This window comes from Cervus canadensis, chromosome 14 (assembly GCF_019320065.1).
Source record: "Cervus canadensis isolate Bull #8, Minnesota chromosome 14, ASM1932006v1, whole genome shotgun sequence".
Lineage (NCBI taxonomy): Eukaryota > Metazoa > Chordata > Mammalia > Artiodactyla > Cervidae > Cervus > Cervus canadensis.
The window spans coordinates 10,409,680-10,436,799 of NC_057399.1; the positions used below are offsets into that span (position 1 = coordinate 10,409,680).

At 43.9% G+C, this 27,120-nt stretch overlaps 1 protein-coding gene across 2 annotated transcripts; it reads right to left on the reverse strand.

Annotated features, from left to right (window-relative positions):
• Positions 1 to 390: 390 nt before the first annotated feature.
• Positions 391 to 27,120, reverse strand: ANP32B (acidic nuclear phosphoprotein 32 family member B). 2 transcript variants are annotated; one of them, XM_043486809.1, is made up of 7 exons: positions 26,703 to 27,120; positions 17,166 to 17,315; positions 13,943 to 14,065; positions 8,491 to 8,680; positions 6,106 to 6,230; positions 4,332 to 4,407; positions 391 to 431 (listed from the first exon to the last, which is right to left on the reverse strand). In XM_043486809.1, exons 1-7 carry the CDS (start codon positions 26,754 to 26,756, stop codon positions 406 to 408), a joined length of 744 nt encoding a protein of 247 aa, XP_043342744.1. In that variant the 5' UTR covers positions 26,757 to 27,120; the 3' UTR covers positions 391 to 405. The 2 variants fall into 2 exon arrangements, with proteins under 2 accessions (XP_043342744.1, XP_043342743.1); XM_043486808.1 differs by lacking the exon at positions 391 to 431 and adding an exon at positions 2,944 to 3,404.

Sequence of the window (27,120 nt, forward strand, 5' to 3'; positions counted from 1 at the left end):
AGATTACGAAGCTGACCTAATTGGCTCTAGAAAGAACTTCTACACTTGCTTCAATCTTGGTGGTTTTCCTGCAGAGCAACTGTTTGGCAGGTGAAGCTTCAGTCAGTTGGTAACTTGACTCCCTTTTCAAACTGTCAACACAGTGGTATCACCAGTCTCATTAAAACTGATGTCAGCACAACTTGACAGGGCTGGAGCAGAGGGAAGGTCATAGCCTAGGGACAGAACCACGTGGTTCTGTCTCATCTTTCTCTGATGGGAGGGTGGTGCAGCCCAAATAGGACGCCAGAAATGAAAAGGACTCTAATTCTGCTCACATGTGTCCCAGGTAGGAGTCCCAGCGGTGGTGACGAGGAGCGTGGGCGCGCATTTTACACAAACTGCTCTGCATTTCCATCAGAAGTGTCATTCACTCTTTAGGGCCTGGATTCCTACAGCAGGAGGAAACTAAAGGTAAGAGCCAAGTTGAGAACAGGGCCAGGTTCTTTCACTACTTCCTCAGGAAGCCTTGGGCCAGCCCTTGATGCTTTTCTATGCCTGTTTCCCTGTATGTACAAGGAGCAAGAGTTCTCTTGTTTTCTAAATGTTTATTTGGCTGCTTCAGGTCTTAGCTGCATCGTGTGGGACACAGCCCCCAGAGCACACGGGCTCTCAGGAGTGGTGTTGAGCGGGCTCAGCTGCTCTGCAGCATGTTGGATCTTAGTTCCCTGACCAGGGATTGAATCTGCGCCCCCTGCATTGCAAGGCGGATCCTTAACCACTGGACCAACAAGGAAGTTCCTAACCCTTCCTTTGTTTTTAAAAGACAAATGCAATCATGACATTCCGTGTCACATAGAACAGGGTCGTTACTCTGGTTGGAGGGCAGCTGTGTGTGGGAAAGACCCCTCTCCCCACCCTGCAGGAGGCAGGTAAGGACCAGTTATCCAGCCCATCACAGCTCCCACCCAGCTCAATGTTTAACTTAAAACATTCACTGCAAAAACGGAGAGCAAGTCCACTCCAACGTCTCCTTCAGAGGAGAGAGAACTCCAGAAACAGGGTTTGCTCTGTGACCTCATCACCAAATAGCCTGTTTCTCAAGAAGTTTAAGTCTTCAGTCGAGAGCACCTAGGCCTCAAGGCCCTATCAGAGGTCTGCACGTTACAGGCTTCTGGAAAATTTCATTTTAAAAGGAAAAGCAGGTCTGATGGTTCCCTAGAAATCCTCATTGGCCACAGGTCATAGGTCAAACTGACATTTTGTAAAGTGAATGCGCAGAAAAACTCTGCCGTTCAAGTCCCCATGGGATAAGGTCCCAAATCACTGCTCATGTCTCACCTGCCATTCCTCTCTTCCTCCTCATTCTCTGGTCAAACTTGCCTATTTGAAGCCAAGCGTATGCAATTCCCTACCTCTGACCTGTCCATCATGTTCTTCCCTCCTTTCTCCATTCGTATTTCTAGTCACCCATATCCGCATGTGTGGCTCAAATACTTCCCTTTCTAGGGAACTTCCCTAATCCTCCCAGTTGAAAGCTACCCTTCCCACCTCTGAATCACCCTCTTACTGGACCACTTGTTCTGGGTCTTGGTAAGCATCACTCCGCATCTTCTCTTCCTTACATTTCCAGTGAGCATCCAAGAGCTGCCTTGTCTCTATCCCAACCCCCTCCCCCTCTTGCCCAGCCAAGGAGAGCCTGGCATATCCCAGGAGCTTGAAAGATATCAAAAAGTTCTATAAACTTGAAAATGCAGGAAAACAAAAGCATCCGAAGTTACTGTTCGTTGTTTGACAATATATGCAAAACCTACGGACGCTCAGGTTGTACAAATAACTTTAATGTACTGAAGGTGTGCCAAAGGGCACTGAGTAAGACCTCGTGGTTGGGGAAATATGTCAAACCAGAAACTGATTTTCCTAATATTCCTTTGTAAAAAGCAACGTCCACTCTAAAGCCTAGTTGCTGCTGTTGTGGGTCAGTCGTGTCCGACTCTTTGTGATGCCATGGACTGCAGCACGCCAGGCTTCCCTGTCCTTCACCATCCCCGGGAGCTTGCCCCCGACTCATGCCCATCGAGTCGGTGATGCCATCCGACCATCTCACCCTGTCGTCCCCTTCTCCTCCTGACCTCAGTCTTCTCCCCCTGGAGTATCCAGGGGTCCACTGACACTATGTAACTTTTGCTAGAACTAAATTCAGATTAGGTTCCAACCTTTAACACTGCTTTTACATGTGTAAAAACCCACTCATTCCAGTAGCTTACAGCTAAGAGTTACCAAAACAATCCTCAGATCTTCCACTACAAAAAAAATTATTGACAAGTCACACGTGTATTGAACCACTGCATACAGACTGCAGAGTATTTTACCCCTCCCCCAAGTCCTTTGAGGGTCAGAGACCATCAGTGCTGCAAAAGACTTTCAGAAGCCATTTGGTCACACCCCCTCAATTTTATAGACTGGGGGGTAATCCAGAGGGCAACACAAGGCCACACAGGAAACCAGTAGCAGAGCCAGAACAACTCAGATCTCCTGGGACTCTTCTCTTTTATATGACCCTCCTTTCCTTAATTCATCTATTATTTGGACCTAACATTTTTTTACTGCCTTTCCGGGGTTCCACAGCACTGAATTTCAAACATCATTTTTCAAAAGTGTACATCATTTACTTCCACAATCATCAAGAATGAGGATTAGGTTTAAATGCTCAAAGATCCTACACACTTGTGTATTTCTCAACAACCACTAATAAAAAAAACACCAAAGAAACCAGTTCTTTAGTGTGTTTTAACACAGGCTTACAAAGTCTTAATTTACAAATGTAAGCATACAACTAGGCTTTATCAAAGAGGAATGTGTTTATTTCACTTAAATTCTTAAAAATATTTTTTTGCCAGTTGTCACAATGTCCTAATGTAAAAAAAAAAGTCTTTGAAAAGAAAAGCATGAAAAAACCAGACCCAAAATGTTAAGATTTTATTTACAAAGCTTCTTTGTTGTACAGAAAGTAAAAATGCTGTTACAATCTTGGTGTAACTGGTAGCCACGGACAGTTGACTCACCAATCACAGCTATCCACGCTACAGCAAGTCTTACACAAAAACCTAACAACGCTTACAATTTTGTTGGGGTGAAGTCCCCAAGCTTGGTGGTGGATTTCCAAGAGGGACTAAATGGAGGAAGGTGGAATGTCACAGGAACTATTCTTTGGCTCTTTGGGTGGGTGGGTGTCCTGGGGTTTGTATCACAGCTACCTTTTTTTTTCCTTTAAAAAAAAAAAACAGCTACCAAATCCATGTCAGCAGTCCAACCAATACTGAACAGTTCTTTTTTTTGCAGGTTACTGGGGTCTTATTAATCATCTTCTCCTTCATCATCTGTTTCTCTCTTCCTCTTTTCACCTTTCCCGCTTTCTTCCTCTTCTGTATGAGAACAAAAATTCACTGAGACAACTGGAAAGGCATATATGTACTTTGCCTAACTGTTGCAATTGGAAGCAACAAAAATGAATTTAATGGTTAGGAGATGAGCTCCTTAAGCCTAGTTTCTCATTAGTAAAATAGGGACAATGGCATTGACTCCATAGTGTTATTCTGAGGATTAAGTGAACCAGTGCAAAGTACTTAGCCTAGAAAACGGCAAGACTCAAACTGCAGTTCACATTAACTTTTAAGAGATTTCTTAGACTCTAGGTATTTGAGACCCAGAGACTTTCACATCGTTCTGTCTTTTCAACTACTAAACTCATGATTACTTTTATGAAGTTAACTAAATCTGCACTAAACGCTGTTTTAAAAATCCCCCTGAAGGCAAAGACCAGGCCCTGATCACTGCTGTATCCAAAGTAAATTTAGTTCTGAGATGGGCACAGAGCGAAGATGCTGCTGGGAAATATAAACTCACAGAAAGCTCAGCAAACAATTCAGTGCTCTGAAACTTACACCAGTGTTAAAATCTACTTTTTAATAAACAAGTGTTTCTTTGGTTTTATTTGTGGCGGGGAAAGGAGAACTGGAACAGTGCTATTTATCTATCCTGCAAAGATTACACTCCAATTAAAAAAATTTTTTTAATGAATAAATTCTGAACACAGGAATCGCCTGCCTAACAGTGACACAAATGACGGGGTCTAAAAACACAGCGTGCGGGGACTGAGGCCAGGGCCTCCTCCCTCACACGGGCATCAGGACCTGCTGCGGAGCGGGGGACGGGCCGGTACACACACACTCACAGGCCTTCATCCGTGCCTCTGAAGACCACCAGGGCCAAAGGTATTTTATTTTCTTCTCCCTGATTTCCAATTCTGTATTACTGAACTGAGGGGGACCAAAGTGCATGCCTTAACCCACCTTCATCTTCATCTTCGTCTTCGTCCTCATCCTCGTCATCTTCATCAACTTCTCCGTCTTGTCCAAACTCTTCTTCCTACAGAACGGTAAACAGACACCATCATTAGATTAATTCTGCCCACTGAGAAGTACGAAGAAAAGTAAGAGTTGTCAATAAACTTAACAGTTCATTCAAGGAGAAAACTGTAACGTTACTTTTATTTATTTAAGATACTGAGAGCTGCTGGTTTTTATTTAATGGGCTTAATTAAAAATTTTCTTTAAAAACTGCTTTTCAGAAGCACTTTATTTGCCAGACGTTTTTCATTAGTATACAACTTACAATGGATAACTCCAGAATTAATTTTAAAACCTTCAACTTCAAAGCAGGTCTGGACAAAGATTTCTCTTTTTAATTACTTGATTTTCGGCTGCACTGGGTCTTCACTGCGGCATGCAGGCTTTCTCCGGCTGCAGCACACCAGGTTTCTCACTGAGCGGCTTCTCTTGTGGGGCAGGAGCTCCAGAGCCTGTGGGCTTCAGCAGCTACGGCGCAGAGGCTTAGCTGCTCCCAGGAACGTGGGACCTTTCCCGACCAGGGACTCAACCCACGTTCTCTGCACTGGCAGGTGGATTCTTAACCACTGGACCACCAGGGACATCCCTGGACAAATATTTCTATATCCACCCCCCCATTTTTAAAATAAATAAAATGCTTCTTTCAGAAACTTACTTTCATTAGCTATCTACAAGATTATAAAAATGCTCAGTCTTATATTTGTACTATAAAAGAACGTTTTTTTAATGATATCTAATTTTCTTGGCCTGTGGCGTTGGAGAAGACTCTTGAGAATGAGTCCCTAGGACAGCAAGGAGATCCAACCAGTCCATCCTAAAGGAGATCAGTCCTGGGTGTTCACTGGAAGGACTGATGCTGAAGTTTCGAAACTGCAATACTTTGGCCACCTGATGTGAAGAGCTGACTCATTGGAAAAGACCCTGATGCTGGGAGGGATTGGGGGCAGAAGGAGAAGGGGATGACAGAGGATGAGATGGCTGGATGGCATCACCGACTCGATGGACATGAGTTTGAGTAAACTCCAGGAGTTGGTGATGGACAGGGAAGCCTGGCGTGCTGCGATTCATGGGGTTGCAAAGGGTCGGATATGACTGAGCGACTGAACTAAACTTTCTTGGCCTGTTTTTACAAATCCCCATTAGGATTAAAGTCACTCCTTTCTCCTATCCTTCTATGGTTAGAAGGATAGCTATGGCTTCTTCTTCAGCTCCTCAGAGATTCTGTTATTACTACATGTCCCATAAATTAGACCCCCTTCCTTGCTCCTTCAGAGTATGACCACATTTTTATTCAACTCTGCATCCTTAACTGTTTATCACAGAAGGTACATAATGTACTTATTTCATTAAGCTGGATATACAAGAAGTTTAGAGTTGGTAAAGATACCTTTCATTTCAATACAACAAAAGGAAGGCCATCTCATCAGTTCTCAATGTTTCCAGCTTTCTCACCCTACTGGATGAATCCTCAACTTGTTACTGCCTCCCAAAGTTAAAGGGTCAAGACTTACTCTGCACAGCCAAGCACTGTCTAGTTTAGCATTCAGTAAGTATTCCATTTAGTATTAATATTTACTAAAAGGGGGACAAAAGCTAAATGAGTCAAACCACTATTAGTCTATTTACAAGTATAGTAATTTCTTCAGGAGAGTTTTCTTTTTTAAACAATCCACACTTTAACTACGAGAGGGCAGAGGGCAGCAGGGCAGGCACTGACCTCCCCACTGACTTCATCCTCGTCCTCCTCCCCTTCTGCATCTTCATCTTCATCGTCATCCTCTTCATCATCAAACTCTTCTTCCTCGCCGTCTTCATCCTCCTCCTTATCCTCATCTTCTCCTTCTGAAAACAGTCCGAAAGGAACACATCAAGGAATACCTACTGAGGTGGCAGGGAGCTTTGGGTGGGCCCACGGACAAATGCTGGGCCACACCAATGTCAGGGAAAACCATGAACCACAGTCACCTCCTTCATCAAAAGCTGCTGAGGCTCAGGTCTTCTGACCTAAGATCCATAAAATCCAGAGGCCAGGAGTCCTATGTACATTATAATACTTACTGATGAAATGATACAGTGTTTAGAATTTGCTTCAAAATAAGGAAGGGGAGAAGTGGGTAGGAATGCATGTATATAAAATAAGATCAGGCATGAACTAATCACAGCTGAAACTCAGTAATGGGAACACAATAGTTTTACTGTTATTTCTACCTTTGTTTATGTCTCAAATTCTCCATAGTACAAAGTCACAAAACCCCCAAACAACCAAAATCCCCCCACCAACCTCCTCCTCTGGCGTTAACCCGTTCCACCACAAACCAGCTGTGCCAATCAGGAACCTGGGGAACACCCGTAACAACTCCATGAGGGGACAGTGGTGGCCAGGCGCCCGTGTCCTGTATCTTTACTGCATTTGGCGCAGGCCCCTGGTCAAGCTGTTCTCACCTCTCCAGGTCCTGGAGCTCACTGTGCCTTCTCCTGCCTCCTCCCTCTCCTTACTGTATGACCAACCCCGGCTCAGCCCTCAAGTCTCAGACAGACATCACTTCCTCAGGCCAGACCCGCAGCCTCAGCTATACGCTCTCACACACGTACTGGGGTCCTTCTCCGTCACCACAGACTTTGCTCACTTACGATTATTTATTTAGTTTGATCACTTAACATTTCTCTTCTTAGTAGACAAGGGGACAGGAACCATGTTTGTTTGTTCCTAAAACCATTTTCTGCAGCCTGGCGTGCAGGAGACCCAGATGCCCGCCTGACTGGTCCTGCTCCCAACCGCCTCTCACTCCTCACGGAGTCTCCTCTACAGGTGTCTGCACATGAGTGGCTGCTCTACCCACTTACGGTGAACTTAAGACAGCCAGCCAGACGGATTTGTAAGAGAAACGGAGAACCAGCAGTGAAGGGACTAAGTGATATGAACATCTGGAACAAGATGAAGCATCCTATTCACTTTACCATCTAACATCCCATGTCTTTTTGCCTTGTCTCAAATCTGCTGCAAAACAAAACTGCAAAATGTTTCCAGAGTACTATGCCACTGATTGCAATATGGTGTTCTTCACTTTTCTTGATTATTTCTGCCTTATAAACTTCTATCTTTAAAGAGATATAAGCTCTGCTTCCTCTAAGCCTCTCAGGTGAAACAGCTTTTAGCCTAAGAGTGACTCTTACTAAACAAGTCACTGTGTAGGGAGAGCACAAGCTGAGCAGGATTAGTTTGGGTGAAAAGATATTAAGACTCTTGGAGGAACCAGGGTGAAAAAACTGATCAAATGTCAAAAGTAAAAAGTACATTCTAATTCCATGTTATAGCCAGAGATTATTTCCTTTATTAAAGAGAAGATGGAAATCAACATACAGTGCTTTCAAATCATTACCTTTTAAAACTCTAGTCATCTATCGAAGGTAGGAAAGATATTTATATTTGAATATAAAAACCATGGACCAAGTACCCACTAAGTGCAAGGGCCTGTGAATGAAGAGCTAAGAAGGTAATCACAGCAAAGTCAGAAGAGACGAGAGTGGCCGAGTAACAAGGGCTGTGAGGAAGGCAAGTGAGGGAGTGCTCGGGCGCACAGGAGCTCCGGCACCACAGACGCTGCCCGGAAGAGCTGACAGAGGGGCGTCGGGAAGAACAAACAGGCAGTAGTCAGGAAAGGGGGAACTGCTGGGAGAAAGGCAAGAGACTTGAGGCAATGGTCCTGTTAGTGAACCATAAACCACTTCAATGGGTTGGAGCACAGTTTATGATCTCTAGGCTCCAAATTCAAAGCTAATTAGCTAACAAACCATTGTCTATCTTGAATCATTTGAAGACTTCAAAGTCCTGGTGGTTTAGTCACTAAGTCATGTCCGACTCTTGCAATACCATGGACTGTAGCCCGCCAGGCTCCTCTGTCCATGGGACTCTCCAGGCAAGAATACTGGAGTGGGTTGCCATTTCCTTCTCCAGGGGATCTGCCTGACCCAGGGATCAAACCTGGATCTCCTGCATTGCAGGCAGATTCAATGTCCTAAGAACTCCAAATTTAACAGAAGGCCTACGTGCATGGATGTAAATTACTTTTCTTGACAGCAAGAGCGTTCAGTGCCCACTCACCCTCATCATCCTCTTCTTCATCCACACCGTCCACCTCGGCATCTGAGTCTGGGGCTTCACGGTCCTCCCGGTCATAGCCATCCAGATAGGTCAGCTGGGGCAGGAGCTTGAAGACACTCTCTCGGTAGTCATTCAGGTTGGTAACCTCACAGTTAAACAGATCCAGGCTCTTCAGACATTCCAACTTTTTCTGAAGAAAAGGATCAAGAAACATACCTCCTAAACCAAAGGAACATAAGCAACGAAAACCATCTCCTAAAGAGGTAAAATTCTAGGCTCTGAATTCAATAAGCCTATTCAGCCTTGTACATAGGAAAACATCTCAAGTCCATCATAACCTTTGACTGGTCGCTAGATTTTTAACTAGTGTTCCCTTCTACCACTATCCTCTCAGAGAACTGTTTCCTTCTGGCACTATGAATGAATAATCTTAAGAAATATGAATTTTAAATATTAAAGGTGGATCTTTTTATAGTATGAGACAAATCAGAGACTTGAGTAATCAAATGACCAATGAGATCATGCTGGGTTATCAAGCAATCAGTGCTTTTGGGGTAGGAAAACAGGGGAAACATTTTTTTCAGTCACACCAATTCAGTCAGCATCAAGGTCCTTGGCATTTCTACGTGGGGACACAGATGCGAAACACTCGAGAACGGAGCAAAGTGAACCACAAGGTGTGGGGATGTGAGTGTTTTCTGGGAAGACGGGAGTCGATGCAAGCTGGCGGAAAACAAGGGGAACTCAGAGTTGAAACTTTGGGAGTAGAGAAACTTTCACTCTTTTCTTCTATTTTAGTTTTGGGGGCAAAGACTGATACTATTACCAGACCTTCCTGATACAAAAATCTTCTGATTTTACCATACCTTGAAGTTTTATTGCAATACCTCATTTGTTTGAAACCTGTTTCATTATCTAAAATAGTTAAGATCTAAAAACTTGGCCCAGGAAGTTTTCTGAGCAGCCAAACTGATAGGAAAATATCTGTGTATTCTACTCAGATCATTTGGTATTACCTCAGTGTACTAGTATTTCAATACCAGGTCTATTAAGTTTTGATTAAGGGTGAATTAAGAGATTGGGAGGGCAGAGGTAGTATTACAGACAAGCAAGCAGAGAGCAACAGAAAGTGACAACAGACCCTCACAGGGAGGAGGAGAGGGGGCAAGCCGATAAAGAGCAAACACAAACTGGGAGCCACTGGCTCGGTGCCTTTTCCAATAGGGAGTGGGGGTGGGGAACACGGACATATGGATTCCTAAACTTAACTCTTTATGAGACTGACGCGCTGCCTACTGCGCTAAGGAGGCAGATTAAACTTAACTCTTTAATGGTTCTGAGTCAATACAGAAAGTTTGGCATTCTCTAAATATTACTAAGAGGATCTCTTTATGAAGTAAATTGCAAAAAATAAATGCTGTTTAAGGACTGAGGCTTTCTTGAGAAATCTCCTTCAACTTTCACAAGCACCTGGAAGACACAGAGATGAAACAAAACTCTGTCTTCAAAACTTGAAGAATCTGTGTAATTGTTGGGAGTTACAAAATGACTTACTACAAAGCCTAGAAGATCTACTACCTGGTCCTGTAGGGGCAAGGGTTGCCGACCCCTGCACTCACCACCTTCATATTCCTTATCAAAAAGGTTCCCACACTGGCTTTATTCTCACTGAACAGCCCTTGGGAACATAAAGCCAGGCAGGGAACACGGAACAGGGTTATAGCAACAGGCAAATGTATTCCTCAAAACACCAATGTGCAGTTATCCAAGAGTTTGTGGATCCAATAATGTGCTTATTAAGTTAGTCCCTAAAGTGATAAGAAAGCTGTCCCCAGTCCTGATTGTAGGGAGAATGACCTCTGTGTCATGTAGCTTTCAGAATAGGCTCCCTACTGGACAGCCTGACCCCCAGAAGTCCAGGTATGACTTCTTGCCCAAGAGGAAAAAAATGCTGAAATACCACAGCAGGTAACTGGGGAAACTTTTCTCTTCACAAGTATGTTGACACTATACCACTTAAGATAGAACCATGAGTAAATCTGGTAGCTTTCCCACAGAGGCTCGGTATAAAATTCTTCGCTCAAAGGAACGAGCCATTTATTGGCCAACATTATTTCCTAGGAATGGATGTGCAAAAATACATACAACTCCTGATCTTCAATGTTCAACAGTGCCCCAGGCCCGTTTTCTAACTCCTTTGACTAGCCTAGTACACAGGGCCTCCAAGGCTTCCCAGTTTCTGAAACTCTGAATCTATAACTTTTGCTACTTCTTCAGAACGGAACCATTATGAATAACTCAGACGTGCCGAACAGTACGCTAGAAAATGAAGTGAAAGCAAATAAACAACAAAATCCCAAATAACTGGAGTACTCTATATAACTGTTTACAGCTCTAAAATTGTGCTTTAAGACCCCAAATACACTACACACAGATTATTCAGGATCCCAATGTAATTATGTAAATACTGCTTAAAAAAAAAAAAAATCACAACTCTACCATTTCAGAAATTTGGCCTAAAACTAATAGGCTAGCCATAATAAACAGTAAACATTTTATTAACAATAATTTTGCTTGCCTTCTTAGAATTTAGAAGGGCTTTGGGGGATGGTTTGGATGGCCCAGGTCTCTTAAAAAAGGTGTCCAAGGAAGTTTGAATTGATGCCTTCTTTGTCTCTCGATTAATGTCCCTGTAGTAAGCAGAGGCATTCACAATCATTGCATTGACTGTAAGAACTGGGCTCAACGTAGACGGTGTTCAAAATGCATGTGGTTGATGAGGATGAGATGGTGTTTTCCCCACTGAAGAATACTTTGAGAAGTTAAAATGGACCCAACACTTCCCCCCTTCACCTTCTCCTACAATATTATTTATCCTGAAGTTATAACTTCAGGAGACCCACCTGGCACCCCCAGGAACTGGAACAGCAAGTTCAGGAGAAGAGCAGGAGCTCTGCCTTCCCCAGACAGCCCTGGGCGTGCGGTCCATGGCTTTGTCACTGGCAGGCCAAGTGTGTGACTCTGGACAAGGGATTCAGCCTCTCCTAAGCCTCAGCTTCCTCATGTGTAAAATGAGGGCCATGTTATTTCTATCCATTTTGTAGAAATGTTGAAGATTATTAATGGATGACATACATAAAGCACCCACTACCGTGTATGGCACACAGTAGATCCTCCAAAAACGGTAAATATTATATAATGATTATTTCTCATACTTCACGGTTTCAGGGGATTAAGACTTTCATTGCCAAAGGGTCCTACCATATAAATCACTGATCAGGTCGGGAGCACTCACGCAAACAATTCCTACACAATGCTTGCTTCTGCTCTGCCTCTGAATGCGAGGACACTGATACAAGCTTCTGATGAAACATCAAAGACGACTAAGGTTGCCATGAGAATTAGGCAATCACCAGCGATCTTGCGTGGCAAGGTATGGCCTGGTACTCGGTTCTAGAGAAAAGGAGTTCCTATGCTTACAGTTACTGTGAACTGACAGGGCTGTCATTAAACACACAACAAAGGTTTAGTATAGCCCATGGGACCGAAGGGAGACCATCAGCGCTTAATTTACTACTGGAACTCCCAGTTTAGGTCTATTGGGGTATGGAGTAAATTTATAGGTTAAAAAGAGAAGAACAGGTTCCAAGGGCAGTGGAAAGAATGGCCTTGGACTTGAATTCCTGCTCACCATTTATTCCACAGCTACTGTGTAATTAAACTCAGTCTCCTCATTTCTAAAATGACATTCTCTCTTCTCTGCATTACATGAGGATACAATGGGCAAATGTTAACATCTCTGAATAAGGAAAACTGTAATAAAAGTCTGCTTATACACAAGAAATGGGAATTGACTTGGAGGAAAACAACAGTGAAACAGGAGGAAGCCTGGGTGTCTGAGTGTACCTAATATGAAAAAGGAGGAAGCCCGGGTGTCTGAGTGTAGTGTACCTAACAGAAAAAAGGGGCAAAAAACGGAGCAAAGGTGAGCAACAGGCCCCCAACATTTATGAGAAATAAGCTGAATGCCGTCCACTTAATGAAACATAAGAACAAAGGGTCTTGGTAAACAGTGATTAAATTTACACTGGAGTACAGCCTCGATTACTGATTAGGAGAGAAAAAACCTCTTAGTTCCAGCAAGAGATCTTCATTAAAGGAAGTCATAATTTAACTCTTATCTTCCCTTGAAATATCAATATTTTATGCAAATGATAAGAAGCTCAAATATTTTAATATATTGTGATGTCAGAAAAGATAAGAGACAGCAGAAGGATGCCTTTTCCTCTTGAGTTCTGCTCTGCTGGATCCTGAAAGACAGCTGCTATCTCCTGACTAGCCCCACTCCCAATTAATGTCCGTAAGTTAAATACAATGGAAATACTGACTTTATGTAAAACAGAAAAAAAGAAAGCCGCCACAGGCTTCTTTGGGTGGTATGAAACAGGCCTGAGTTTCATCAGCCTCATTAAAATAGAATTGTACGTCTGTGAATACAATGTTGTGCGTGTTTAGGGGGAAAAGTCAGTTAACAATCTTGAAATCACAGGAATTTCCAGGTGGCATCAAAAGAAAAAAAGAGTCTGTGGGGCTATCCCCCACCCGCCATTAACTGGGAAGAAAACAGGACTAGTGAGAAAGGAAGGAGCCCAACTATCTGAGTGTACCTGTAACAAGGAAAAAAAAAAGGCAAAATTCATGGAGCAAAGGAGAGCAACAGGCCCCCAACGTTGCTTCGTAAGCTCTTTTCTGGTCACTACAACTTCCACTTAACTAGACCCCCATCAGCACAGCTTCCCAACTTACAATGTAAGTACATTACCTTATTTTATTCTCAGAACTCCTAAGTGAGGTAAGGCAGGGATCACTATCCTTCCTGCTTCATAAGGGAGGAAACTGAGGCCCAGAGAGAAGAAGCAACTTGCCCAAGGTCACACAACAAAGTCTATAACCCAACTGGCACTTAAATGGAACTTTCTATAGTTTATCCCAGCATGTAAGAGGAGGAGAATTTGGGGGTTCCCATGCAAACAGTGATCCAGGTGGAGCTCAAAATTGTGAATCAGAAGACCTAAACCTCACTGGAGCTGCCTTTGAGATGCCCAACCCGATATAGACAGCCTTTTCTATAAAAGTATAGAATAGCCTGGCCAGTCTGGGGAAAATTTTTTAAGATAAATGTTTAAGGCTATAGTCAATATATGACATTTAAAAAGAACAAAAAAGAAAAGAATTCCCCTTTGAAGTTAGCGGCCACAATAAACAGGGAGGGAGAGCAAAGTCACAGGAATACATGTAATTAGAGGTTCTGATATTTTACTCTGGACTCCTTCTATAGAAAGTATTATTAAAAAACCATCTTCTCATTATTTCCAGGTATTTCCCTCACAATAAAGAAATATGAAATGAACATGACCAATAAGTCCTGGCTTCCAAGTCCTCAGCTACTCACCAACGGCTCCAGCGTGCTGATGTCCTTCAGCTTATTCCCACTTAAGTTTAGATGTGTAAGATTCGGAAGTTTTTCTGCTAACATATCCAGACCTCCACAGATTCTATTGTCACTGAGCTCAAGCTGTTAAGAGAAAATGCATACAGCACACAAACACACAGAGAAACAGGCGTCATTGAAGCGTTAGAAGCAACAAATACAGTTCTCAGACACTTAGCAAGATCAAATGACCTCTATTTTTCATTAGGGCATGTATGTTCATTTTGTTCGATTAAACCCAAATTACAGATCCTAGGAACTCTTCAGGGAAGGAGAGACATGTAAGGATGAGAGGGTTGCATTTTCTTAATCAGCTGCTAATTTTAACAGTTTGAGCCCTAACATCAGTGAATACATTTTCTAACCTAAAAAGTGGGTCAAAGCAAATTAGAATTCTTTGAGAAGTTGCAATATGCTGTATGTGCCAGGAAAGGTAAACGCATTCTAAGCGGCTATTCTGTGTGTCAAGCAAAACTCATGATCCCTACTTGAAACCCAACCTGTTTCCGTACAGTGTGGACTTGCCACGGGGTTCTACTTCTGGAAGCCACCAGGGAAGGCCGCCCTGAAGGCTACGGGAATGGTACAGGCCCTTAGAGAAGTTCCATGACTTCAAGAAAGGGGATGGGGCAACAGCTTCAGGGCTGGGGAAGCCAGTTCCCCAGAGGACACTTCTTACACGAATCTATCGTGAGCCTTTACAAGAATTCTAATTTCTTTGCTGCAGGTCAAGTTGAGTGGTAAGTGGTATGCCAATGAAGGAATGAGCCTTCACCAAGGAACAGTACAGTGAAAGAAACTGGAGCCTGGAAAAGTAAAGACAGTTGAGAGCATCTAATTCAAACTCTTCATTTAGCAGATGAGAGCACTGAGGCTAGAGAGCTGGTTTCAATTCTACTTTAACTGCCAACAACAACAATGGTTAACTGTATCTAATCCTTGCTACTGCTTCTAAGTCACTTCAGTCTTGTCCGACTCTGTGCGACCCCATCCCTGGGATTCTCCAGGCAAGAACACTGGAGTGGGCGTATCTAATTCTTACATAGTACTTAAGTGTTAAGTACCCAAGTACTTATGGCACTGCTCAAAGAACTAGAAATCCATGAACTCATCTGATCTCACAACCACCCTATGGGTAAGCAGAATTATTACCCCCATTTACAGATGAGGAAAATGAACTAAGAACAGACTACGCAACATGCCCAAGATTACACAGCTGTTACAGTTGTGAACCTATGATCTGCAGCCAGGGAGACACGCTTCAATGTGCTCCTCCCTGTGCTATGTACCTAGAATAGAAGGAAAACCTACGTAATTTAGTCTGGCATGCAAAGAAATGAAGTACATCATGCAGAGCAGAAGAACTCTAAAAAACTGAAACATTCACTGCAAGACGGAGTTTTAAAGACAAGAAGTCTGTTTAGGTGTTTTTAAGCATTTCAGAAGAGAAAAATACCACATTTCAATACATTTGTTTCCCCCTTCTGATGGGTAGTCCAGTAAAATACCTAAAATTTCTCTTGGTTGGTTAGAATATCGACATATATAACATTCACAACCTTTCAACATGAGTATCTTAGGGAGGAGAGATAACAAGGCAATCTGCCAAAACATTTGGTGGCATATTTATTTTGAAATGAAATCAATGTGTAATTTAGGACACTCGTGACATTTCTCTCAGAACCTGTTTCTTGTGACTTTCTGAGTAAGGATGGCAGTAGAGACCACAGTAATTCAGGAAAGTGTACCAGGCGCCAGGAGGGAAGAGGACACAGCACACAGTCGGGACCTGCTAGGATCAAGTCTGTGCAGACACAGGCTAAAATGCCATCGTTTCCAATGGGCTTATTAGAGCTTCCCATGTCATGATAATCTACATAAACAAAAATGGATTACACTTGAACCTCTAAAGTAGATACCGATCAGAAAAAAGAAAAGAAATGTACAAATTTAAATATAACAGAATTCTTTTTAATAGCAGGGTTGCCTTGAAACTCATGAGGACTACCTGAGCATTTAAAACACACAGCACTTCTGGATTTTAATTCATGTATTTAAAAAGAAACAAGTCCCTCTCAAGATTCAAGCAAGCATATAGGAACAGCTTACCTATTTGTTGCCTAAATTTCATTTCAGTTTTCTATGTGTATCTTTCTTAGATGAAGCTTCAACTTAAACTCCCTAATAAAGAGATTAGGTAAACAGTGGAGAATTCTGCAACACTGCCAAGACCACACACATTTTCATATGTAATGGAAAAGGTAGTGGGTCAGCAAATAAGAAATATGGTTCTAGTTTTGGCTCTAGTACTAAACCACTTCTGTGGGTGGCTTTAGGCAAATTACTGTACCTGTCTGGGTCTACTGCTGGGTCTGTGCCTATAAACAAGGCTAGAAGATCTTCTAAGTTTCTTTCAGTTCTGGCAGAGGCTTTGTGACAGGTTAATGTGCAAAGACACACACAAAAGAACATTTTTCTTGACAATTTTTTTTTTCTTGGTGCGTGGCAAGGATGAGGGGGAGTGTGTGTGGGGGTGGGTGGGTGGGCAGTGTTAAGAGAGCATAATGACTGGTTTATAATTAGACCAATAAAGCCCTAACAATGGACCATTAACTAGGCAAGGGAAATACAGTTTTGTTTAAATGAATTCTCAATCAGTCACAACACATTTTAAACTCCCTAGTCATTAAGAATTACATAATGGATTTGAAATATCATAGGCTACAAATCTGAAAGGTCTATACTTAAATCCTCCCTTAATCAACGTTAAACATGAAAAGCAGGAGGAACCCATGGTTCCTAAACCAGAGCATACTAAGAACAAAATGTAGTTAACATTATAGCAACAAATCCATAACAATTATTGAGTACTAAATTATTCATCATAACTATTTATTGAGCATCCAACATGTATTATTTCCAAACATCACAGCAATTCTGCAAGATCAGATGGTATCACCAGTTTACGGGTGAGGAAACTGAGTCTTAGAGAGATTACATAACCTGAGAAAGAGTCACCCATCAGGGAAATGATAGAGCTGGATGGAACGCTGAGTTCCAGATCTGCCCAGTTACAAAGGCCATGTGCTCTCTGTTACACTAAATGCTTCCTTACAGATAGAATTGTTTATTTTTCCCTTCCCCAGAATGGTTCTCTTCTATTGTTAAAAGAAAAAGTACTTACCTTTTTCAATTTAGGTAGTTTGGGAAGATTTGAAACTGAAATCAAGCCTACATTTATTAAACTGAGGAACTCTAAGTTCACAAATTCAGCTGTTAAGCCCTCAATTTTCCCATCATTTGATTTGCAATTGTCCAGGACAAGTTCTCGAACCTGTGGGTGACAAAGCAGGGAAGAAAAGTTTTCAAAAACATATAGAAAACAAAGAACAATGCAAAAGCTCCAACCATAAATACTCAACAAATCACCCACATATAAGGGCAGCCTCTACTTAGACCCAGATCATAGTTGCAGATAAATGAAAAAATGATTAAGCCTTTAACAACAATATTCTAATAGATATCAAGGGTGAAATGTCAGACCATGGTTACAAATAAAGATTTTAACTCTACTTTCCAGAGACAGAAACTACAGCTCTTAAGATGTTAAGTGAAGAGAAACAATACCCGCTCTTAGTCCTTTCCCCAAGTCTGTTCCAAGAGGCTTGCTTTAACTACAAATGCAGGAGAAGCTACCCACCTCTCATCTTGGCCCATCCTACCCATAAACTCCTTTAGGCCACAAGGCCCAGGAGACTGACACAAGAAGAAAACTTAACTTTTCCAGCAAGGTCACTAAGAGACTGTGGCTACAGGTTTCTGGACTAACATTTCTACCTCTGGTCTTATTAATCCTTACTAAGATTATCTTGACACTAGGAAAAGACCAAGATCCAAGAGCTCTTAATTCAAAACCAAGATCACTTTGTTTTATGTGTAAAAAAGATATTTCTAGGGAAGAGAACAGTTAGATATTAGATTCCTTTTTCAGACCACAAAATCTCCTTTAGAGGTCCTGAAATTCAGAATTCAAACCCATCCAAGAGTATCACATGTGAAAATTCTGAATACGGATTATTTAATAAAGTCTACTGTGTAAATATCTACCATGCTAATCTCTATTGCCATTCTTGCTCTGTGGTTGACTATGACACTTCCTAGTTTTAAACACGTTTTGATAAATTTACACGGATGCAAATAAGTTTTAACTGCCAAAGGCATTCTTGCAGTAAATCTAACACACTTAATGGCATTAATGCGTAATCAAGCATGTATGAGATGCTGATAGCTCTAAAATGAAAATAGGAGTTAGTATCTTTATCCTCCCACACAAAATCCAAAGATACTACTCTAGCAATTGCTAACATTTATGGAGAATTAACTCATTATTCTTTTTACCACCATACCCCCCTGCCCCCAATTACAGAGAAGGAAATAGATTTAAGAGTCAGGGATACCCACACAGCCACAACTTCTCACTCTCTACTACTCTACTTCCTCTTCAGAAGCCTTGCTCTCAGCATGCACACAGGCCCATTACATCTGTTTCTTTCTTCCCTTCCTTCCACTTTTCTCTTTATGGACAGTCTTCCCTCTTCTGATAAAAATTAGCCTATCTGAAAACTTAAAGTAAACTGAGGAGAGCTGGGCGCCAGAGACAGATGCTTAGGGTCAATTTCTAGCCCTGCCATTTACAACCTCTGTGACCTTAGGCAAGTCACTTAACCTATCTGTGCCTCAGTTTCCTCAAGGTGAAGTAGAACTGTTATAGAAAGTAGTGCTTTAGACACAGTGAAAGCTGAGAAAATAACCTCTGGGAAAAGGTGTAGGAGAATGACAAGGACATGTATCTCTTTTGCATTAAAAAAAGGAAAACCAAAAAAATCATTAAAAAAAAAAAAAGTCAACCGTAACTACCCACCAACCTAAGCAGTATATTGCAATATAACTAAATGTTTCCATTTGATTTGGGGCTTTTCTATGACTATATCTGACAGAGAATCCAAAAATGCTATACAGAATGACACCAATATGCCAAAAGCCAAATAAGGAGGAATTTAGATGGCCATTTTGCCTCCCAGCCCATGGGTGAAATCACCTCTTGGACATTCCTCTCAACTGGTAAAATTCCGCTTTAATTAGAGTCAAAGAGAACAAGTCTGCTGGTTGCTTCAGCAGAATAGGAATCAAGAAAGAGAAACTGGTAGGGAAAAAAAGATGTTAAAAGTGGTCCAAATCTGCAAACTGAATTGTTGGGTCTGAAAGAAGATGGAGAAGAATTAAGGTTCTGGTTTAAAGAAATGGGAACTATGCAACTGGATGGAAATAGGAAGGAACAGTTTTGGGTGCGGGGAGGGGAGCAGGTATGTAATGAATACTACAGAGGATATCAAGTTTAAGGTTCTCATGAAAAATCCAGGTGAAAGTATCCCCAAGGAGTTGGACAGGAGAATTTGAAGTTCAAGGTTTAACTTCTGTATATGGAAGTCATCAGAGCAGAGAGTAGTGGAAGGGGATGGAATTCATATGAAAAGGACCAAGGATGGAATCCTGGGGATCCTGCAAAGGAAGCCTGAGAAGAATCAAGAGTAGCAGTACCCAAAGGTGAAGCATTAGTTTCAAACACATAGAAAGGCTTAGGAAATAAGGCATAAGAAGTCACCGGGGCAAGCGGGAGGACTGAAAAAACTAGATAATTTGTCCATCAAGGAGAGACATCTCCAGGAGACACTGGGGGATGAATACAGAAAATGTTTTCATTTATGTAACCTGTCACACATTCACTTTCTTATATTCTTCTCAGGGAGTAAAAGTGACTGTCCTGGGGACTTTCCCATAATCTTATCTAACATTTTTACAATGAGATTATTGATCTATTTAAAAAAATTAAGTTTAAAAAGAGTCAGTGCTAGATTTTAAATTTCATCAAGCATCATGATGGCAGGGTCATGCCTATTTTAGTTACCACCATATTCCGGGAGTTGGTGATGGACAGGGAGGCCTGGCGTGCTGCGGTTCATGGGATCACAAAGAGTCGGACACGACTAAGCAACTGAACTGGATATTTCAATATGAGAAAGAACATTTACAACAGTCAAAATGGAAAAACTGGCATAGGAGCTTGTGTCAGGATTGTAGGGACTGAGGAAATGATGAAACAGGAAACCTGGATATAGAAAGAAACTACTTTCTGATGATAGGCATAATCACATGCAAAGAATGTTGCTATTTGTCACTTAATATTTTGGTTTTTTTTTCAGTCTTTGTATATTTTAAATACAGTAACATGAAACAGTATTACTTAATAACAACTATACTTTTTAATGTCTAAAGAAATTAAAAGATATGATGTAAAATAAATTACAATACTCCCTAATGAACATGTTTCTCAACTTTCCCTATTATAAATAATGCCATGCTATCTTTTTATGTGAAATTTCTTTTGGAATAAGGATTATCTCCTCACAATCTATTGCTAGGTGAAAAAACAAACATCAGAATCTTTTTGAGTTACAAGTTCTTTATCTTAAAATGACAATCAACCTCTCTCAAGATTTTTTTGTTACCTTTCTTGATATATGGAAATTCTAGGTATATGCATATAGTTACCTTTTTCTTGAGCATATTGGTTTTATCCTGAGGAAAAAACAAATACCCCAAAATACTAACAAAAAAGCAGACAAGTCATAAAAACATAAATCATCAGTAAACAAACTCATTTGACTACAACAAATCATAAAAGATACGTATTAAAAATGAGATGTCATTCTACTCTCGAGGATGGAGAAGAGATAGGATAAGAAAAGGAGCTGGTAAGTTTACAAGTGGGGAGTGAGAAGTCAGGGCATACATACCTGAGACCTTTAATTTTCTCCATGAGTAGGAGGAGACAATTTATTGGGGTGAGCACAGGGAAGGGCTTACGGCTCAGCAGTGAAGTCATGTCCCTGAACTTTTCCAGCAAGGCTGAGGATGCAGTAAAGAACTGTGTTAACCCCAGAACCAAGTCCAGAGTCACAGCAAGAAGATGAGCCACAAACAGGCATAGAGCGGAGTGGAAATTACTGCAGAGCCCAAAGGAGGGTTCCCTCAGGGCTGTGCCCAAGGACGACAGGCCTGAAAAGCCTGCCATAAGCACCCTTCTGGCCAGCCTCAAGTTCTAAACAGGACTTTGGGGAAAAGGTGTCTGTTCTCAGACATTATGTCAACAGCATGTAAGATTAACTAGGCTTTCCCTCTTCGTGAAGTCCTTCCCGAGTGTGACACGATGGGGGACCGATGTTGTCACTGCCTCCTGATACAGGCCCAGAATAAATGGAAGGTTCGAATCCAGGAAAAACAGCCCTAGTTTTCCTCCTTATGTCCCAAACCCTCCCTGGGAGGGAATGCTGGCAGGCACGTGTACCTCTGTGTGTAGCACTTACCACTATTTGATCCAAGCCACAGTTGCTTGGCCTTCGCTTGAAGATACATGACAACTTTGGGGGCCAAATTCACTCTTCCTCATCCCTTATTTTCCAACTAAATTAGTTCTTTTTCCTCAAACACAAATTTAAGGCAAACACTTAAGAACTAAAAACAAAAATCCAAACTATTTCCTATGCAACTTTTTAGTTTTCTATAGCTATCAGCAAAGCTGATACTCTAGTTTTCCCATGAAAAATTTGAAATACATGGTAGCCAAGTTACAGAGATTGGGGCTAGGAGCCACAGAGGAGATCCACGAGTTTTCCTTTCATCCTCTCCACTTGGTCTCATTTCCTATTTCCCTGGTTGGTGGTGGTTTAGTCATTAAATTGTGTCTGACTCTTGGGAGCCCATGGACTGTAACCCACCAGGCTCCTCTGTCCATGGGATTTCCCAAGCAAGAATACTGAAGTGGGTTGCCGACTCCTTCTCCAGGGGATCTTTCCCACCCAGGGATTGAACCCACATCTCCAGCACTACAGGCAGTTTTCTTTACTGAACGAGCTACCTAGCTACTCTTGGGGTGACCTTCCCCAATTATCAGTTACAACTGTTATAAGAGGAGGAAAAGACAATATGGAGAATTAAAGATCATTAAGTCATCAATTATTTTAGTTAGAAAATACATGATTATTATAGTGAGTGAAATAATCCAAACACATGGAAAGTAACTCTTGCCACCCTTGACAACTCCCGTCCTTCAGAGTTAACCAACCTTCAGACCTTCCACCCTACTACTATTTTAAAAGAATGTCTGCAAAATGACAATAGAACATTAGTAGTACTGAAATGTGTTTGAGTGGCAAAACTGCCTGTATGAAGGAAAGAAACACTCATCCTACTGGCGGGTAGGTAAAAAAGAGAACCATTCTAAAAAGCAATTTGGCAGAGATTCACAATACAAAATGTTTGTTACAATACTAATTAAAACAGCAAAAAACTTTCTAACCACCTAATGAGGATGGTTAAATTATGATCTATGCAGACATTAACAATGCAAGATAGATGTTTACTATACTTTAACAAGGTATTATATTCATTAATAGCAAGATCCAAGTTCAGAAAAAACTTTTCCTGTGGACTATACCAGAATATCTTGGTGGTAGAATGTGTGTGTGAGATTCCTGGGTGTTTTTTAAAGTTTTTTTAAATCTATATCTACTATTTTTTTTAGCTTATCTGTATCTAATTTTTCATTCAATGATGCTGTAAACTAAAGAATACAAGAAATATATATTCTATATAAGAAAAAGAACCCAACTGGCTGCTATGCAGCAAATTTGAACAAGCCCTTGAGTTTAAAATAACGAGACACAATAAATGCCAAAAGTTGGGGGAAAGGTTTTTCTCATGTAATAGATTTTTTTTTTTTTCTCTTAAAGGCCACTGCCATGTGGTATGCAGGATCTTAGTTCCCTGACCAGGGTTCAAACCCACGCTCCCTGCATTGGAAGCATGGAGTACTAACCACCGGACCATCAGGGAAGAACCCTCACATGATGTATTTAAAAAAATTTTTTTGTCAATATCTTGGTACTAAGGAAAAAGTATTCTTACTTGTGGAATATGAAATGTCTCAGTTTAGCATACAGGCCACTAGTGTTCCTGCCAGGTGCAGTCTGCAAACCACGGTAACTGCATGACTTTCTAACTCTGAACAGACTGGAACATCAAGGGCAGATGTCCCTAGATTCATCGTTAACGAGGTGCTCCTATCAGTGGCATGTCTGGCATAATAGGAAAATGATAGTCTCACATAAAGACACTGTTCCTCCAATTCTGGAATATATCTAAATTCCAGATCTAGATATAGGTTGCATCAGTATCTCATTACTGCACGTGTCACCACATCTGCCAGCACCATCAATTTCTGTGGTGCACCTGTATGTTCTACTGCTAGACAATTTCCTCTCAATGAAACAACTGACAACACCAATGTTTTGAATAAAATAATTCCTACCCTTTGCCTGTATTTTAAAACAGTGATCACTATTCTTTTTGAATATGACTTTATAATGCCATTTTAAGCCATTTTTCCACTATGAGAACAAACTTCTCATATAAAGAGGTGTTTTGGACTCAGAAAAAACTCGATTATGTACTTCTTTACGAGCCACTCCCTCAGGTAAACAGCACACGTTAGTAACAGGTGACATGGAACCTACTCTCTTGGTCTGTCTTATGTGTTTTAGTTAAAGAACACAAGAAGGTGAAGTGTTACCAGGGTCTTCTTCAAACTTCCAAATAAAAACATAAAAACAAATCAGCCATACTCACAGAAAAAAAAAGCCCATCTGATCTTCAAACACAAACTCTGAAGATCAAACCTCCACTTACCCTCCTCCGTCTTTTACCTCACTCGATGACATCAAGGTCAACCAAGGAATATACTGTTGTGCATTTAAGAGCCTCTTGTCTTATACCAATAGGTTTACAAGAGACAGGATTCTTCCTCTTTTCCCAGATGAAAAGTCTACAGGACCCCAGAGGTCAAGCCTACTCTAACACACACAGGGAGCCACATGACTAGCTGACTTAGAATCATTCTGTAACTTCTCACTTACCTGAAGGATGCTTTTGTGCAAAACATTTTTAAATTAATCTTTTAAAATTTCCTTGAAATCTACAACCCCACTCGCCCACAGCTCAAAAAGCCTTCTGTTTAAGGTCGAAGCTTTCCTCTCCTAAACACCTAAGGCCTACTCAGGCTCCCTTAAGTCCCTCGGGGAGCCATTCTTACCCCACAATCCTGGTTGGCCCCCATGACACTCTCCCAAGGCCTCTAACTTGCACAAGGCAGCAGGCGCCACGGGGTTCTGAGGCTTCAGGAGGGAAGGGGCTGCTCTCTGCCTTGTGCACACTGCTTTTCCAGGCCCTGCCATACTGTTGGGACACAAATATTTATTTAATAAAATCAGTGGATTATATAGTAGGAGAGTGAAGTCCAATAAAGTAGCCAACAGTCACCTGTGGCTTGAGAACCTGATATGTGAATAGTGCAACTGAGAAACTAACCTTTTAAGTTAAACAGATACATGACTTCAGCCTGTTTTTGGCAAAAGGGCAAAGCTTAAGTTGATTTCTTGAGAAATTAACACGTGCACATGTATGTGTATTTTAAAAAGCAATAATTAGTTATTTCAAATACAAAAAAGTCCATATACAACCAGCCCAGTTGTGTTTCCCAGAAGGAACAACGGTGCTCTTAGCTGAGTATTTTAATAGTGCTTTATGCACATTCGAAGAATTCAAATGTTACATTTTAAGGCACTGAAGATTCTTGTGTATTTTCTTTTGGAAAATTTGGCTAAATCCAATACCTTCATATTCTACTGACTTGGAACTACGCAGTAATAATTCAAACGTCTTAAATTAACAACGCCTCAAAATGAGACCACAACTCTGCAAGTTTTACGATGTGAAGAAGCTTAACAGTTCAGGATACTAGCACGTGGCCGAAACAAAATGTCTGACTGATGGACGGAAGGGACGAGCGCGGTCAAACCTCAACCTTAAAACTCGGAGGACCGAGTCGAGACGCTCACCCCTCGAGGTCCTCCGGGGACGAGTGGGGAGGCCACGAGGTGCCACAACCCCGCACTTCATTTGTGGGGACCTCAGGGATTCAAAACCTCGTGCGCACAAGGGAAGGCCGGGCTGACCAATTTCCACAAGTGAGCAACTTGTTACCACAACCCTGACTGCACGAAGCGAGCCCATCGCCAGCTCGGGCGGAGATGGAAGGACCTCCCTTGGGCTGCCCAAGGGACAGAGGACGCCACTCACCCGAAGAGGGGGTTTGGCAGCGGCGCGGCCCCCCGGCGAGGGCCGCAGGAAGCTGCTCTGGGTCGCGAGGAGGACCAGGGGAAGAGAAGACGGGTCTTAAAAGGCCCACCCGCCGCGGCAGGCGAGCGCTGGCCTCGGTCGACGGCCTGTAGCACGTGCGGGGGCAGAGGCCTCCCGGCCCGCGAGCCCGGCCGAAACCCGCCCGGACCCCCTAGACGCCCGACTCGGGCGGAGGCGGCCGCCTGGCGTTGCCCTTTTAAGAAGGGGGGAGGGGACGGCAGTGCGCCCAAGAGATGAGTCGGCGGCGGCCGGAGCGCGCAGCTCCCGCCAGAACGAGCCGAGCCCTGGCGAGGCGGGCGCCAAACAAGCCGCAGGCTCGGCCCGGGGAGCGGCGGCCCACAGCCACCGCCGGGAGAGACGAGCGGGGCCTGGCAGGCCGAGCCAGCCTGTTGGCTCACGCGGCGGAGGGAGACGAGCGCTAGCCAACATGGCGCTGTGTCGGCTTGTGGCGCGCCCGGGCTGACGCGAGGAGCCGCCGCCCGCCCACACCGAGGGGCCAGCCTCCCGGGCAGGGGCCCCCGGACACCGCCGCCGCGGCGCGGGGGGAGGGAGAAGCCGTCTACGCCACAACGGCCGGCCCGGCCGAGCGACGCCCGCCTTGGGAGGCCGGGACGGGGGAAGGCCGGGGGGAGAAAGGGTAGCGAGAGAAATGGAGGAGAAAGTTTTATTTTTAGGCTTGAAAAATGGCGGGAACCGCGTCCTTTTTTCAAACTTAGCCTGGGGAGGGGCGGCGGTTGCGCCACCTACGCCGCCCGGACTCGCCCCTCCCCCGCTCCGCGCGCGCCCAGCCGCGCCCGCTCTAGCCCCCTGGCGCCCGAGGGGGCTTCCCGTCCCCCTCAGAGGCGAAGAGCCCCCTTCTCGCCCTTCGGCCCCTGCCCGGGTCCGGCCGGCGCCAACCGCGAGGCCTAGCCTGAGGAGACCCTTCCCGCACCCCGAGCCCCTTCCCCGGCCGGCCTGGGGCGCGCCGAGCCCAGCCTGGCCCGCAGCGGGCCCGGCTCCGGCTGGCCGCGCGGCTCCTCGGCAGGCCCGAGCTCCGCCCGGCCGCGCATCCCGGGAGGCTGCAAACATGGCTCCCAGCGTTACACAATCCCCTCCTCCCTCCCTCGCTGCCGGCCACACGCACACGCGCTCCTCAGGGAAAGGACCCCGGCGGGCGAGGAGCTCAAAGTTTGCTTTCCCCTACCCCCACTGCCTTCCCCGGACGGCCGCGGGCTCCCGCGGGCGCCAAAGAGTTAATCCCCGCGCGCTCGCTCCCCCCCTCAGCGCCCGCCCGCCTTCCCCGTCCGAGCCCGCGAGCTGCGCTCTTCCCCGCGCCGGGGCCGGCGAACCCGCGGCCCGGGCCCCGCAGGTGGCCACCATTACATGCAAGTCATCGGGGGGAGAGGGCGCCCGAAGGGGGTCTGCTTACAGCTGCCGGGGTCCGGTTCCTCAGCTCCAGGTGGATCCTCCTCTTCATGTCCATGTTTCTCTCTCTTCCCCCCTCTTCAAACTTAACTTTCCGCGGCGGGGGCGGAGGGGGGAGAGGCGTCCCAGCCTGCGCAGCGAGGGCCGTCGGAAGGGGTCTGCTCGAAGCAGAGGCCGACGGCGCGGTCCTGGGTAGCGGGCGGCGTGCGGGCAGGCGAGCGGAGCCCCCGGAGCCAAGTTACTCGCGGGAGCGGAGAGAAACCATGGAGGGAAAAGGGGGCTGGAGCGCAGCTCTGGTCTCACTACCGCCGCCCCCGGCCGCGGCCCCGCACTGCGCTTAAACCGGCGACGCGGCGCGGGTGGCTGCTCGGCTCGACTCGGCCCCGCGCGGCGCCGCTCGGCTCGGCAGCCGCGGCGCACCA

Bases quoted from the DNA above. Each gene is read 5' to 3' on its own strand.
- ANP32B (XM_043486808.1), bottom strand. From the start codon at position 26,756: ATGGACATGAAGAGGAGGATCCACCTGGAGCTGAGGAACCGGACCCCG. The intron at 14,066-17,165 runs GTAAGTACTTTT...TTCTCTTAACAG, and splicing joins AACTACCTAAATTGAAAAAG to CTTGAGCTCAGTGACAATAG. The intron at 4,408-6,105 runs GTCAGTGCCTGC...ACCGTTCTGTAG, and splicing joins AGGATGAAGTCAGTGGGGAG to GAAGAAGAGTTTGGACAAGA.